Here is a 17,586-nt window from a genome sequence, read left to right on the forward strand (position 1 = left end):
GTGTATATGACTTTCTTCTTTCAGACGAATACAATCAGAGTTGTATTAAAAAATGTCCTGGCTCTTCTAAGCTTTATAATGGCAGTGAATTTGTTTTGCTCTCTCCTCTGCGCTTTTCTTGTTCATCACTTCTCACCAGATCTTAAGCTACGCCTATGTCCTACGTCATCCGCTGGAACGCCACTCTCTCATCATGAACACTCATACGACAGTTAGCAGAAGCTAGAGATTACGCTTTATAAAGTTTTAAATATGGATATTTTTCTTACACAAATGCATCGATTCACTTCAGAAGTCCTTTATTAACCCCCCGGAGCAGTGTGGAGCACTTTTAATGATGGATGGATGCACTTTTTTGGGCTTCAAAATCTCAAACCCCCATTATAAAGCTTGGAAGAGCCAAGACATTTTTTTAATATAACTCTGATTGTATTCATCTGAAAGAAGATCATGGGGTAAATCATGGGGTAATTTTCATTTTTGGGTAAACTATCCCTTTAAAGATTGGATAAGGGATTTTTAAAAAATGATACGAATCTGCAGAGGTGGGCAAACTACGGGTGCTGTCTTCCAGTCAGTGAGGCAGTTGAACCAAAATAGCTAATTTGATGCAATATCAGTAAAATCCAATAGATGGCGCTGTAGCCTGTAGTGCATATAACCCCTGATTTACACCGTAGCACCGCTCAGACGCGGCCACCGGAGGTGATCGCGGCCACTCGAGTCAATGCTTGTGTTTACACCAGCCACGCCGCAGCATGTTTAGAGGCTCTCAATGCCGCTTGGCTAAAGATAGGTGCCTAGTCTATTTTTGACAGACGCTGCGTTCAAGCCGCACAGCAAATACAAAATAAAAAGTCTAAATATATACCCTACAAAACTGGCACAATTGTAAATAAGATACTTGTTTTAAAAATGAAAGCGTTCATTTGTTCTGAAAAATGGTACTGTTTTAAAAATGCTTAAAATGCTCTGTAGACTTTCCAGTATCAGAACAAATGCCAGTGTTATCCTCCTGCTCACTGGTACTGTAATTTCGTGGGGAAAACATGGAAATAATTTGTCGTTTTATCCTGCCAAAGATATGCTTGCTTTCTTCCGTTTTCCACACACATTTTTATAAAAATGGATATAGTACTGTTTTTTTCTAGATTATAAATTGCATTTTTTTTTCATTTGAGGCAAGCGAGTTTGTTTTGTGCATTTTCTAGAAACCACGTGCTAGTTTCAGTTTCGCTTTAAATATTTAGGCTGGGCGTTTATAATTATGTTTATAGTGAATGCCACTATAATTTGTGTTTGTTTTTTACTATATTTTCGTTCTTTTTTCTATTCTGAACACTGCTAAATTTACAGGATTTTTTGTGGAGTGTGGGGAATATACATGTTTCTAACGTTTGTAAACGTTTTGTTTATTTGACATTATTTTTGAATGAAATAAAATGTGTCTTACACATTAATCAACTTGTAGGCTACACCAATGCAACTTATGTATGTCATAAAGTGCTCATTAAATAAAAATAGGTAGAGATGGTACAAGAATAGAACTGCCATGTATGTACAGGTATACATACTGTACAGTAGTAAGTGAGTGTCAATTTAGAATAAAAAAAGCTTCATTTGTCATAAACATATTATGCGGCCCCTCACTTAATGTGGAAATCTTGATGTGGCCCTCGAGTCAAAAAGTTTGCCCACCCCTGTCTTAAAGTATCTTAAAATAGATGAGATATTTCAAAATAATGAGACATCTCCAAATTATGAGGTCCTATGTACTTATTGAGTTAATATTGTTTTTCATTGAGAGGTCAATCTTGATTTAAAGTATTTTAAGATGACATCTCATTATTTTGAGACTGTTTAGGAGATATTGCATTTATTTAAGATATACTAAACCTAGATACCAACTCGAAAATAATGTCATTTTTTAAATACGGTGTCAAATTGAGTTTCTCTTTATCTTGAAATAATCATATTGTCTTGAAGTAATTGATATTATCTTGAAATAATGAGTGCTCTCTAAATTTAGATCTTGTGTGCTGACTGCTGATTTTATTTAATTTTAATTTTTTTTTGATGTAGCAGAAACTGACTTCCATAGAGTTCAGTAAGGTAGCGAGCATCATTTTGCCTTGTTTCCACAGCAACGTAGGGATAGGCTAAAATTTGAGGATGGAATAATGTGGAGTAAATCCCGTAATTACTTTTTCTGTTTGGATGAATGTTATGCAACCACAAAGGCAATATAATAAATGATATTTCATGATATGATATAAATGATTGTCTTGAAATGTACTATATTCACCAAGACATGCATATTAAATAACCCCATACATTTTGCAATATGCATTTTATGGGCCGAAACAATCCTTGTAATGGAAACACGTTAACCTAAACAAGCTCTTTTGATTTGCCTGCCATGAATTAATTTTTTTATTTTTTTATTTGCGCGCTTCTTATTATTCCAGCATGCAGTTCGATACCCGCTTGCCATTTAAAAAATATCTCCCTTCTTCCAGAAAACTGTTTATGAGGTAAACACTTTTATGGCCTTGTTATTGACCCATTTAAACAAATTGAACTCTTGAAAACCACTTTCATCCAGATTAAGCCAGACAGGTGGAGGTGAACGTCCATGATAACAGAGCAGGAACAAGAGAAGAAATGCAAGAGAGGAGCAGGCAGGAAGGGAGTGGGTTAGTTGCGCCGACAACGTCATACTAAGGGAGACATGGGAGCCTGTTGCTATGCCAACGCAGATGGGCCACCGCATTTCAATGCAGACGTCCACAGCAGGCCTCTCCACGTCAGGCAGCACTGTGGCAATGACGCCTTGCATTTGCATTCTCTGAAAATAAATGTTTACATGAAGCATACGCTCCTTTTGAAAATACCAACACCTCAAGGCTACCGCCGCTCTGTCCGCTGTTCAGCTCAGTGGGTATGAGCCGCTCTACCTGTTTCATATTAAAATGTGCATCGCTGGGAGGGAAGTGAGACTTCTCCATGAGCCATTACTGTCCGTCTTTGTATCTCTCGGTTAAATTAGCTGAATAAATCGCCTCCCTTCACAAACCGGAGAGCGCAAGTGAAATTGACGGTTGTGGGAGAAACAGCTTAATGAAAAAATTCCTTAATGCAACGGCGCGTAGCTTTAAAAACGTAATAGAACTAAGAGACTGAAATCAATTAATAATTAATAATTATTTCTGACTGTGTGCTTGTTCCTTTTAGTTAAGGCTGTTGAGCAAGAAATATGAATGTAAACACAGTGTAAATGCCTCCATTTCACAGTAGAGCGGCTTTGCAACCTTTTTTTTTTTAGCTGCGCTGATCATTGTTTAAATATTAGTTAACAAGGTGTGTGTTGCTTTTTAATTCCTGGGTGGTTGTGTGCTCTCTTGCTATCTGTTGATTCAGTTGGCTTTTTCGCTGTACTCCATTATGTGCCAGTTTGTAGGTAATTTCATCTTCATTTTTCAAATTTGAGAAGTCACTGTGGCATAAACTGTTATACGAAACAGATGTGACAGCTGAGATGTGACTAGTGATGGATGGAATCATGGGACAGACACTTTTATAGGCTTTTGTGACTGAAATTAGAATGAATGAGGCAAAAGGACACCATTTCAGGTGGCGGAAAAAACTGCTAAAACACATGCAGAAGAAAGTCAGGATGTGGGGTCATTTATAAATAAAAGAGGTTCTCTTTATGTGTCTAAAAGTGTGAGAGGCACATAAATGATGGATCATCTTCAAAGGCAACGCCTTTTAGTATATGGGCATCGCAACGTAAGGTGTCACCTCACCAGACCAGATAACTATGTATTCAGACACATGAAGAACGACATGTTGGAAGATAGATAGATTAGATAGATAGATAGATTAGATAGATAGATAGATTAGATAGATAGATAGATAGATAGATAGATAGATAGATGGATGGATGGATGGATGGATGGATGGATGGATGGATAGATAGATGGATAGAAAAGATGGATTTTAAGATGCTATAGATGGATATAGGTTTGCTTTTCAAATTTAAGGACTTTTTTAAACTAAACAAAAGATTTTCGGTTACAGTTTATATCAACATTTAAGGGACAGTGTGTATTTTAAGTGCTGGTCACCATTTCAAGTTTTTCTCAGTTTTTATCACCTTTATTCATTTTCTTTAGCTAAATGGTTCTGTGGTGTGACAAATGACTTTTTAAATGTACTAATAGTCCATGTGCCCTCTCAATTAATATGAGCTCATAAAAGCTGCATGAATAACAATTATAATTATAAAAGAATTAGCAAAATGCTGTTTCAAATGGTTTTAGATGGAGAACAGCATGTCACACTGCAGCACATGTCAGCAAAAAAGTATTTCATGCTAGCTATTTTCTGAAATTATTCTTTAAACGAAGAACTTTGCCATCACATTGGGGATGTTAGCATGTATAGTAAGTTCATTATTATAATTAAACTTTACCTTTTTTAACTTTTTCGAACAGCTACAGCATGCAGTATTATGCTGTATATGACTTTTAAATAGTCATATTATACATTGAAATAATTAAATGATCAAGAGAAATAATCAGAGCTGGGTAGATTACTTACAAATTGTCGTCCATTACTGATTCCAAATGATAAAAATTATAATTAGTGACATAATCCATTATATTACACATTTTAGGTAATATAATCAGACTACTTTTAGATTACTTTTGACTTAACTCATTTATCACGTTGATTTAAATAGGATAATCTTGTACCATATTGATATACAATACATAGACTAAGAAAATATTTTCCATTTGTTGTAATTAACAACATGAAGTGCATTAAACATTACATTACGTCAAGGTTTCCAATACTGGGGTTTGTAAAGGAACTGCAGGGGGTTCATAAGTTGAATGAAAAGCTAATAATGTGTAAATCATAAAAAAGTTAAATTAAAATTAATTAAAAAAAATATCTAAAAATATATGCCTGCATTAAATAAGAAATAATTTGTGCATTTTAATGTGTTTGAAAGACAAAAGCCGTTTTTAAAGACATAGCAATACATGGTTAAATAACCAGTGATAATTCAAATAAAAAATAATCTGTTCATCAGTATTTGATGCAATGTTGAAACGCTTCTTAAACCTGAAATATATATATATATATATATATCCAGTGCTCACAAAACTGGAAGACTTTCTAAGTGTATAAAAGCAGTAGCTATTTTAGGAAGGAACCTTTAAAAGATGAAGAGGAATTAGGGAGAAACAATAAATTATGAATAATTTATGTGTGAATAGTAATCATATAATCAGTAAAAAAGGAATTACGAGTATTTTACCATGTAACTTAAGCCAATTACAAGTACTTAATATTTGGAATCTGATTACATAATCCAGATTACATGTAATCAGTTACTACCCAGCTTTGGCAATAGTATAATATAATGACTTTGAATAGTCATATTTTATATTTGGATATTTAAATGAGCAAAGAGAATATTTAAATGATAATAAAATACGACTTTGAGTTGTTATATTATGCATTTCAAATATTTAAATGAGCTAAAACAATATCCCAAGGCTGTTACTTGTTCAGATACCGCCATTGTGCTTTCCTTAGATATTGTCTCTGTATCATTGTTTACCTTATCCCTTGCGATTTCGCATATTGCTATTCTTCACGAGTTGCAGCTCTTGTTCTGTTCTCAAAAACCAAACCGCCTTTTATCGTTTCGCTCCCTACATTTGTGATATTTTTTATGGAATTGGCTGCACAATGACTAGTAACTCCCAGTTACAATGATCTATTCTACAGCCACGTTATCTCCCTAATAGAGTGCAGCATAGAAGTAGCAGGGCAAGCGACGGTACCGTGGTAATTGTCAAGGAATCACACAGGAACATCAGAGAGAACAATGGCGCTATAACTCTGCTCTCTATAATCATAATATTCCTTTGTTTCACGGAAATGAAACGCATAGGCAGTGAGAGCTCCAAGCAGGCCCGGTCTCTTTAAAACCTGGGATTGTTTTTGCCATGCGGTTCCTTGGAGGTGCATTTGGAATTTGAAGGAAACATTCTCCCTTTTCAATTAAATATCGCCTTGAATGCGGTTCAGTTCACCAGAGAGCGTTCACAGCTAACATGCGGCATTCCTGAAGGTAATCATATTCCTCACAACACGGAATAAGCGCGTAAAGGCGTAAATGGAGTTAATGTGGATTTTCACAAAGCTCCCAGCTGATGCGTTATTTTTTGTGATCTCGGTTGTGTACTTTTGTTTTCCAGTTTGTGTATGGCATTTGGTGTAAAACAGAATCTCCTCACTGGCCTGACCCCTCGATTTTGGTTGGCTTTCATCTGGATTTGCATAGCAATTCCTCCTGATTGTCTTCTGTGTTTCTCTATGACTCTCGGTCGCATTAGTTGGAGTAAACAGCAACCACTGCATCGTGATTACAGAACGCAAACTGCCGGATAATGGCTCCCGCATCGGTGTGTGTAATTGATTGGTATTGAGCTGTCAAGCTGCATACATTATTACAGCAGCGAAATCAACTCGCAGGCTTTTGTCTGTTAGTAAGACGATAGACTGTCTGGAACGGGTTGCCTCTGTGCGCTTGGGAGAATTTATCTTGGTCCCCGCTGCTTTTTATGAGACATTTCCCCACTGCTTTCTGATCTCTCTTTGCTATTTTATGAGTCTGTGGCTTTTCGAATGCAACATTTATGGGTGTAACTGCTATAGCATAGAAGCGTATGATCTAAGGAATGCTATCTGCCAAACACTAAATATGTGCTCCATTAGGAGAAAAAGCATTTTTTTTGTGAGCAAGTGCCTTTTTGGCACTTGTGCCAATTGAAATGCTTTTTTCCTCACCCTTCCCTTCCTTCCTCCCTCCCTCCCTTTCTTTCTTTCCCCCTCAACACCTCTTACTGCCCTCCCTTGAAGAAGTGTGTGTTTATTTTACCTTCCTCCTTTTTTCCCTCCCCTTTGGTTTCCTTTAAATTTGGCATCCGTGTTTGCCTCAGGATGTCTGTCACAAACTGCAGTCAAACGTTGTGACAATGCTTTTCGTTTCCGCCCGTGCCTTTTTTATGACCCTCTTATTTCTTTTTTTCCTTTTTCCTGTTTTTTCCTTCAAGGTCTGGCGCACCTGACGTTAAAGAGCCAAGGTATGGGGCCTCTCCCGTTTCCTTTTCCTTTTCCTTTTTCTTTTTCTTTTTCTTTTTCGATTCCCCCCTTTTTGTACCTAACCCTTGCTTCCACAACTCATTTGATCTACCTTATTTTCCTTCCATTTCTTTGTCCCGTTGGTTTCTGTGCCCTTTCATTCTCTGCTATCTGTGTGTTCTCCATGTGCGTCTCCTCACCCCTGTCCTGTCCACTGGCCCAGCCCCAGGAGCAGCTCCTCTGATGGCCACTCCTGCAGCAGGTAACGCTCTTACGCTCTCCCTCACATGTTTGTTTTGGTCCTGGTGTCGTGCGGTCACAAACCGTACCCAGAATGCACAGAGCCAGAGCTCTGCTGTCATTCTAGCTGTTTGGCTTTATTAAAAAAAGATGAGAGGTTTTGACTGAAAGCTGCCGATTGAATGTGTGTTTTATTTCAAATATGTATTTCTTTCGTTATTATGGGTATATACTTGAAATGCAAATAATGTACCCGTTTGAAATGTTTCTTGCCTCTTCTTTCAGCTGAAGCGACTCATTGTGGCGGCTGATAACTGTCATTACACTATCTATTATACACTTCACATTCTTTTATCTGCATGTTCGCTGAATTGCAGTGTAGTCAGGCTAAGCTTTAAAACTGCAATTATTTTTTGTAAGAGTAGTCTACCGTGCCGCCGCTTGAAATGCAAAAACACTTCAGTCAGTCATATTTATCTAACAAATTTAGACAGAGCACACTCCCTGTCTGCAGCAATAACAGAAGGCAGCTTGATTCCTTGATTCCCTTACTGACCTGTCAATCTTAATTACTTCAAGTGATTACAGGCCTGTGTGAGATAAGCAGGGTTCGCTAATTGCAGGATTTGCTAATGATTGGTTCATGAAGCTCATATGAGGATGTATGTCTTCATCAAAATATCAAAAATGTCCCATGTGATATACACACACACGCACAAACGCACACACATCTGAAGAAAGTATAAAATCGATCAATCATTTGATCAAAAGTTATTAAAATATTTTTTTAAAGGAAGAAATTATTGCTTTATTCAGCAAGGATGCAAATGGATAGAAAATGACTGCAAAGACATGTATAATGTTACAAAAGATTTTGTTTCAAATAAATGCTGTAATTTTGAACTTTCTATTCACCAAAGAATCCTGAAAAAAAAAAAGCATCTCAACCGTTTTTAGGTGTGGTAATAATAAGAAATGGTTCTTTGAGCACCAAATCAGCAAATTAGAATGATTTCTGAAGGATCATGTGACATTTGAAGACTCAAAAATTTGGATTTGCCATCACTAAATATATTACTGTATATTTGATCAAATAAATGCAGCCTTGGTGAGCATAAGAGACGTCATTCAAAAACATAAAATAACATTACTGACCTCAAACATTTGAACAGTATATACATTTTTGGAAGAAAAATATATTTCAGATCTGTGTGGTATTTCACAACTTTATTTCCATGTCGGTATGGTATAATTTCAAAGCTTAAACTACATTCATTTATAATATTAATGAAGCATTTTTTTCTCTAGCTTTCCAGTCAAGTCGTTTATGATTATTTTCAGTATTTGAGTTTGTAATCTGGAGACTGCAAACAAACACTAACATGCTGTAATGCATCGTGTTTGTTTATTCTCCTGATTTTTAAGGATTAAATTGGCCGTCTTCCAAAACCTAGTGAGCTGCCTCGCTGCCTAATGCCTACATAAACAGCTGCCTTCCAAGGCAGCATCCTAACCATAATGGATCCTCATAAGTGACTGACTTGGAACTCTCTGCGCAGGCAGCAACTCAGCATGCCACACGAATGGCACTCTGGAGACATGACTCACAATTGATTCCAGTTTGGTGTTAGCTTGTTGCTAAGCTACTGACAAGCTACTCTAATAAGCAAAAATATACTTGGTGCACAAATTTTTATTTAAAAGTTTAATTTATATATTTAATTACAAGAAATCCCAGCCTGCATTGAGAAGAATACATGCTATTCTCCCTTAGTATATAACATCAGAATCATTATGCTGCCTACCTTTTGGAGCACTGTGCCAATGATGCCTTAAAATGCTACCTACATAGGCAGTTTAATGTTTTTGAACAGAACAGTTCGATGGCAGTTTGAGCTTCTCTCAAAAGCATGCTGGCTGCCCACCTGGAGTAATTTGACCTCTAGTCAGTCAGGTCCTTTATATTATTCAGACGTACTGTACAGCTTTTCTTTTTTTCCAAAGGATTATATGGTTTCCTTGGCCCCAGAGTCAGCTGAGGTCAAGACTAGAGACAGCAGAGAAAGAAGACTCTGCCCCTGTGGGCTCTGAAGTGTAATAGAGACTTTTAATTATAGTGTGGGTGGGGGGAATTCGACCCAGCTTGTTAATTATTAGGTACTAATGAGTGACCTTAATTACTAGCAAGGATGCGGCACAGTAGTCTTCAGCAGACTTTATTTACGTTGCACCTTTAACCATTTAAAGCAAGGAAAAAAAATTATGAGCCCATAAATCAGAAGTTAAGAAAGAGATTAGCAGATGACCCAGCACGCGTCTTTGCTTCCAGCCTTTGTCTTTTGAGCTTCAGCTCTACACAGAGAAACTAATGCAGCCCGAACTGCTGCTGAAGGGATACGGGCTCATTTTTCTCAGCTCGGCCTCTGGCTGTGCTTGCAGATCAAACGCTGAGAGATTGATCAGTTGGAGAAAAAGGGACTTTTTTTTTTTTTGGTCACATTTGCTGGGGTCTCATATTGACTACAAAACTGGAGGGAATTTGGATGTCGGTCCTGATATGTTTTGCTCACACACAAGCATTTGGAACTACTCTAGCTGTTTTCTAAAAAAACCCATTAATAATTAAAGGGATAGTTCACCCAAAAATGTAAATTCTGTCATTAATTACTTACTCTCATGACGTTGCAAACACGTAAGACCTTCGTTCATCTTTGGAACACCAATTAAGATATTTTTGATGAAATCGGAGAGCTTTCTGACCCTGCATAGACCGCAACGAAACAACCACGTTCAAGGCAGAATGGTAGTAAGGACATTGTTAAAATAATCCATGTGATATTAGTAGTTCAGCAGTTTTTATGAAGTAATTTTATGAAGCTACAAGAATACTTTTTGTGTACAAAGAAAACAAAAATAATGACTTTATTCAACGAGAGGACCACAATGCTTATATATTGACGCAAGAGCTGGCGTTCTGACATGGAACGTCCATCTCTCATTAGTTAATTTCTCTTAGTTGTTTTCTTTGCACAAAAAAAGTATTTTTGTACCTTTCTGGGCCTTGAATGTGGTAGTTGCGTTGCTGTCTATGCAGGGTTAGAAAGCGCAAAGATTTCACCAAAAATATCGTAATTTGTGTTCAGAAGATGAACGAAGGTCTTACAGGTTTGGAACGACATGAGGGTGAGTAATTAATGACAGAATTTTAATTTTTGGGTGAACTACCCTTTTAAGGAGCATCACAGTTGTGCTGTTGTTACTTATTTCAGTACGACTGTGATTCAGCCCTGCTGATATTCTAAGTTAATATTGAGTATATCTTACATTTTAGACAACTTGCGTAGAATTTCCAGTTTTTTATTTTATTTTATTATTATTATTTATTATTTTATTTTATTTTCCAAGTTATAATCCAGATAATTGACATGATCCTAAAACATGATCCTATTTAGAATTACTGTGCATTATCCAATGTCCATTACTTACAGCATTATCTAATAAAATAGTCTTTCTTTTTCACAATATCAATTTGAGACAATATCAGATTGAGAGAACAATTTCTTGTTTTTCCCCTTAATAATATTTGGTGTGAGGTACATTATCACACAACATTATTTTTTTCCTGGAATGAATTATGTACTAATACATTTTGATAAATGAAAAGATTGATGTCTTCAAATAACAAGTCATTTGTTTTGAGGGGAGGGATGGGGGGGGCTCTAGCACTATCAAAGGTCTATACAACAGAAACATGAACAGATGGAAAATTATTTTTTTTTTCACAGCTTTTCTTTCATCACTTGTGAAACTTCCCTGCACGATACTGCCGTAACCTTATTCAATGTGCCTATTCATCCAAAACTAGAGTAATGAGCGCAAGCTGCTAATTGGAAAGAAAATGTTTTGGTAAACAGTAATGTGTCATGGTTGCAACAACGTTCCAATGATGTTTACTTTGCCTGAATTCATTGCACTGTAATGGTGCCTTGATTCAACTCCAGATACTTTGTTGAGTTTCCATCTCTTCAATCAAAACATTTCTAATTCAGTGCAGCAAAATGTCACCTTTAGCAAGAGCCTTGCACCCACCCTCATGACAGGCAGCAGTGTGGAGAGCTTTTATTTGAAAATAAATGCATTTGTCAGCTAGTGGTTAGGCTTTAGCTCTTCTTTTGCTTTTTTTTGTTAGCTTTCTGTTGTCGACGTTGACAAAAATGTCTTAAAATTTTTCAGATGGCTTCCATTATTCTGAAAAGATAAACATATGTTTTGCTTCTACCATAGCAGAAGAGATGTATATCTTAGTATACAGTATACCGAACAGACATTCAAGACCACTAGTGAAAATGATGTTTTATATCATTACAAATTATATTAGCAGCATTACATTTGGAGTGAAAGCTGAAGTAAAATATTAACATGAGTTTTAATTTATTTAGTATGCCCCCTTTTTCTCTAAAGACAGCAGGACTCAAACTGCATGAATTCCAGGAGTTTATGTAAAACCTGATGATCATGAGGTTCAGCATGATTTGAGAATGATCTAAAGAGCATCTTGTACTTCAGTGAAAGCAAGAACAAAGGACTCGTGTGGAATTATTTGAAAAATTCAATTCAAGTTTATTTCTATAGCGCTTTTCACGATACCAATTGTTGCAAAGCAGCTTTACAGAAAATTTTAAGTTTCTACATTATATTTAGGAGTAGGTTTTTAGTAGTGACTATGGCAGAAATGTACAGTAAGAATCATACAGTTAGTTACAAATTGCACGTAATTAAACAGATGGTTACACTAATAAACACTATTAACTTCAATGATTATATGTTGCGATTAAACTTTGCGATTATGATTAAAAGTAATCGATAAAGAGTTTGTGTACAGTATGTATGGACACACTGCAGTACAGGGCAGTGAAAGGAATAGTTCAACCAAAAATTTAAATTAAATACTCACCCTCATGTTGTTCCAAACCCATAAGACCTTCATTCGTCTTTGTAACACAAATTAAAGGGGTCATATGATGTTGCTAAAAAGAACATTATTTTGTGTATTTGGTGTAATGCAGTGTGTTTATGTGGTTTAAGGTTAAAAAAAACACATTATTTTCCACATACTGTACGTTATTGTTGCTCCTCTATGCTCTGCCTTTCTGAAAAGCATTGATTTTTACAAAGCTCATCATTCTGAGAAGCGAAGTGTGCTCTGATTGGCCAGCTATCCAGTGCGTTGGGATTGGCCGAATACCTCTGTGACTGAAATGTTACGCCCCTTACTGTATTGTGATGGCGTGTCCTGGCGCAATGAGACAAAAACAATAAAACCATTACAAATGATGCATTTGTTGCATCCAGGGGGGACATAATTACTGGTTATAATGACTTTTACTGTCTTTTTATGCATTGCGTTGCATTGTGTTGCATCGCACTGCGTAAAATATTACCATGTCTGAATTTGTGATCAGAGAAACAACAAACAACAAGCGGTACTCTACACATTTCAAAACTCGTGTCTGAATAGTCAGTGGCAAATTCTTTAAATATGAAAACATACTTAACAGGCTGTGTAAGCGCCAGACTGCCCTTGCAAAGTTGGAATTGCCCCACTTTATAGAAACAGCCTTTGTGCACAGCTGGCATTGTAGTCTACTCTCCCAGTTTCAGGAAATAGTCCTCCGTAAAATGCACTGCACACTCTAATATTTGGGTTGAACTGTTCTGGAACAGTGTTGTAAATACAACTTACAATACAACTTAACCACTCATTTCTAGTTGTGTCCTCTTTTGGAAGCCCAAACAAAGTAGTTTCGCTTTCACAACGAAACACAGCGTCTCCAGGACATGGTACTGGCAGCTGCAACAATACTACAGCGAATAAAAATCATGCCCTCTTTCTGTGTGTATACATTTGGGCGGTGTTATGCAGATCTTCCCACACAGTGACGTAGACATGTGGGGGCGTGTTTAAATGAGCCGTTTTAGGAGGGTTTGAGACTTTAGTCTTTGCAACTTTAGGGGTCTTATCTATGCACGAACAGCTTGAAACACTCCAAAGAGAAAGGAAAACTTGAAATCGCATCATATGACCCCTTTAAGATATTCTTGATGAAATCTGAGATCTTTCTGACCCTGAATAAACAGCAATGCAACTGACATGTTCAAGGCCCATACAATTAGTAAGTCCAAGTGCCATCAGTGGTTCAACCTAAATTTTATGAAGCTACGAGAATACTTTTTGTGCGCAAAGAAAACAAAAATAACGACTTTATTCAATGATTTCTTCTCTTCCGTGTCAGTCTTTGACTCACGTTCACGAGAGTACCATGACTTTAACCCCAGATTATCGACGTTCTAAACTTTGCTTTTAACTAGAAGTACAGTATGTTTTATGTATGAAACAGTATGCTTCACACTAGTAATTTAGTAGCAGGGTTAGCACCTCTTTGTTAGAATACAATGTTAGGATGTTACAATTAGATTATTAGCAACAGACACCTAATTGCGAGTTTCATATTCACATGCTTTGGACAGTCACAGAAACAGTGGTGTATAAACAGTCGTTTTAGAGTTTGAGAGAACAAGAGACTGTTTTATTTTTACCTTTATAGTTCACCGAAAAGTCAGTTCAGGAAAAAATTTATAGTACAGTCTGCAATATATAACATGAGAATGCGCAGTCCAAGATATGTATACAGGTCACATGCTGCATTTGTCCAATCAGTGACACTGACACTGCAAATAAGAGCGTTAACCGGGGGTTTAGAAATGTAAAGTGTGAAACATCAGTTTATGGATACCCAGGATTAATTGTTAACCCCGGGTAAATTATAAGCAGTGTGAAACCCAGGATTCCATTTACACATGGGTGTAGAATGACCCAGGGTTAACTACTTCACATGTGAAAAGCCCTTACGTGTTTGTCCCTTGACTTATTTTCTGTTTATTTGCATAGTTTTACATTAAATGTCATCAGATTTTCAACCAAAAACCAAATAGATACATACAGTATTTCATGTTTTTATTAAAGTTATGTTACAACCAGTGTCCCTGTGGGAAAAAGAGATTGCCCCTTTAGAGTCAATGACTAGTTACACTCCCATTAGCAGCAATAACTGCAACAGTTCCTGTAGTTATTTATAAGTGTTTCAGACTGCTGCAGAGGATTTTTGCGACCCACTCTTCCTTGCAGAACTGTTTCATCCTAGTGACATTTGAAAAATACTTTCTTCACACCTGAAGATCGCATAATTGAAACCTTGAACACCAAAGAAATAAAAGGGGCACAATTTCTGTCCATTTTACCACCAGAATCTCTCTATATTTACTGCTGCAATCCACAACAAAATCATTTCATACAGTGTTAATAAATGTCCACAAACTTCAATAATTCAGAAGGGGGCAATAACATTTATTATTAATTAATTAATTAAATTTAATTTAATTTAATTTAATTTAATTTAATTTAATTTAATTTAATTTAATTTTAATTTAATTTTTAATTTAATTTAATTTAATTTAATTTAATTTAATTTAATTTAATTTAATTTAATTTAATTTAATTTAATTTAATTTAATTTAATTTAATTTAATTTAATTTAATTTAAAGCCGCTCATGTATGTCTGGCAGCATGTTATCCCTGACTGTATATTATTTAATATATATTTTGAGATGCTTATATGTTAACACACTTTCCTAACTGTAATATTTGTAAAGACACAGACTACCGACAAACCGTTAAATGATGAATGTCTGCTTCAGGTGGCAAATGTACTTGTTTAACAACAAGACTGCTCTCTTTACAATGGCTAATCTTGGCAGCACTTTGCCTGTTGTTGCCAGCTGGACTTAGAGAGTGAGTACATTCATCATTTCCCATGACTCCAGCTGAGGCAGACACTCACATGGAATAGGGAAAATGTGACATTTACTAAAAGCATGTTTGTAATTACATACGTTAACAACAGCTTGTAGCTTTTACTGAGACAGCTTTAACACATTATTCAAGGCTATTTAATGTATATTTGCATTGATCTTGGCATTTTGGAGCCTTGATACAGTGTGTTGTACTGTCCCTATCTCTGCTGTGAGTTCCCCTTTAGTTTAACAACAGAAACATGAAATGAGCAGTGCTATTTTTTTTACAGGCCTTAAAAATAATTTACTGTCGAGGTATATAATCTCAGAGAGCGAGTAAACCACAGGGCATCTGACCTGCTGAGAGAACTGCTGTAGTCACTGATAGAAACACAAACAGATATTTTATTTATTTTTTTATTTTTTTTGCAAATGCTAAGTCAGTTTTTTACCATCAGATGAACTGAAACCATGGATCTTGTACATTGATGGAGAAATTGTCTGTCTGTCAAACATGTTCTGCTGGAATCAGTATGAAATTAGATGTATGAGAAATGGGGGCTGTCACATATTTTCATTCTAGTTCATGTAACTTGCATAGCTTTGCATTTTGTTACATAATATGACTTTAGTTGTCACAGTGGGCACTTGCTGTTTATTGATAATGATTTAAACAGGTTTTTTATTTATTTTTTTGGAAAGATAAAATACAGTCATGAATCACAGAACTATTCATTAAGCAGAAAGAATTGGAAAAATTACACTAAAACAATTGGCTAATACTTTACTTAAAGCCCTTATGTGTAATGCATTATAAATATATTCATAATGTAGGTGGATAACGTACTTGGTTACTTATGTAACCTCGGTTCCCTGAGATACAGGAACGAGTACTGCGTCGCTAGATGCTAATGGGGAAAACTCCTTTTTATCCGAGGACTGAAGACTTTTTCAATCACACAGTGTAACTGCACGGCCATTGGTTCATGCAGTGTATTAAAAACGAACCAATGGCTTGGCAGCGGTGCTGCACAAGCCTATGACGGTGAAGCCCACAAGAGCCCGCCAGAATGGCTATATAAGCGGGCATTTCGCCATAGGATCTCAGGTAAATTCAACTGAAGTGACAACACTGAGTCGTGCAGCGTCATGGCACAGCAATCTACGCAGTACTCATTCCTGTATCTCAGGGAACTGAGGTTACGCAAGTAACCGAGTACGTTCCCTTTCGATACTAATGGGGAACCAATTAAATCCCGCCGTGCCATGTAAGAGGAATGACTGATGTAAACTGGCCTTGAGTGATAAGGACTCAGAGGGACCAATTATATGCAAGGTGAGCCCTGCGGGAAGCAAGAGGGATGAACTCATAGAGGTCGGCCCAGCTTTGGATAATTGTTCCAAGGGTCTAATGTACAGCCTCAGCACTATTATTAGGGCCAAGAGCGATCTTGAAGAAACAGGCAAAGCCTGAGAGTCAGACACCTAGATAGGCGTGTGCCCCTTTAAGCAGATAAAATCCGGGCCTGTAAGGCCGGAACATCCAAGCTATAGAACCTGGCAAAGGTGGACGGCAAGGCCCAGCCGGTCGCCACACAGATGTCTGCTATGGACACACCACTAGACCACGCCCAAGAAGAGGCCACGCCTCGAGTGGAATGGGCTCTCACTTCTACAGGGCTCTGAAGACCCAGGGAGGAGTAGGCTAGTGCGATAGCGTCTACCAACCATCGAGAGATACTCTGCTTTGCGACCGGAGACTCCTTGGTGCGGCCACCAAAGCATACGAAGAGTTGTTCCTACTGTCTGAAAGGGGCGGAACGCTCTATGTAAATTCTCAGTGCCCTGACTGGGCAGAGATGGTTAAACTCCTGGTCCTCCTCAGAAGGAGGGAGCACAGAGAGAGTAGTAACCTGGGCTCTAAACGGGGTGTAGAGCACCTTAGGAACATACCCTTGTCTTGGCTTTAGGACGACCTTGGAGTCGTTAGGCCCAAACTCAAGACATGCAGGGTTTATCGAAAGAGCCTGCAAGTCACCCACTTGCTTAAGCGATGCTAGTGCTAGTAGCAGCGCGGTCTTCAGCGAAAGCACTTTCAAGGTTGCAGACTGAAGTGGCTTAAAGGGGGAGCCCTTGAGGGTTTTCAGGACCATGGGCAGATCCCATGTAGGGGACCGTGAGAGGCCAGTGCATGGATGTAGCCTCCTGGATCCTCTCAGGAAACGAACAACTAGGTTGTTTAGGCCCACTGACTGTCCGGCTATAGGAGCGTGAGAAGCTGCTATAGCTGCCACATACACCTTGAGCGTGGAGGGGGAACGGCACTT

The 17,586-nt window shown here is 37.3% G+C and overlaps 1 protein-coding gene across 1 annotated transcript in view; it reads left to right on the forward strand.

Moving 5' to 3' along the window:
• nrxn2a (neurexin 2a) overlaps positions 1 to 17,586 on the forward strand; it is a 386,538-nt gene that overhangs the window by 79,132 nt on the left and 289,820 nt on the right. Inside the window, 2 exon segments of the mRNA XM_058757921.1 lie at positions 7,140 to 7,169; positions 7,391 to 7,429. Coding sequence (XP_058613904.1) covers positions 7,140 to 7,169; positions 7,391 to 7,429 — 69 coding nt within the window.

Source organism: Onychostoma macrolepis, chromosome 21 (assembly GCF_012432095.1).
Source record: "Onychostoma macrolepis isolate SWU-2019 chromosome 21, ASM1243209v1, whole genome shotgun sequence".
In the NCBI taxonomy this organism is placed as follows: domain Eukaryota; kingdom Metazoa; phylum Chordata; class Actinopteri; order Cypriniformes; family Cyprinidae; genus Onychostoma; species Onychostoma macrolepis.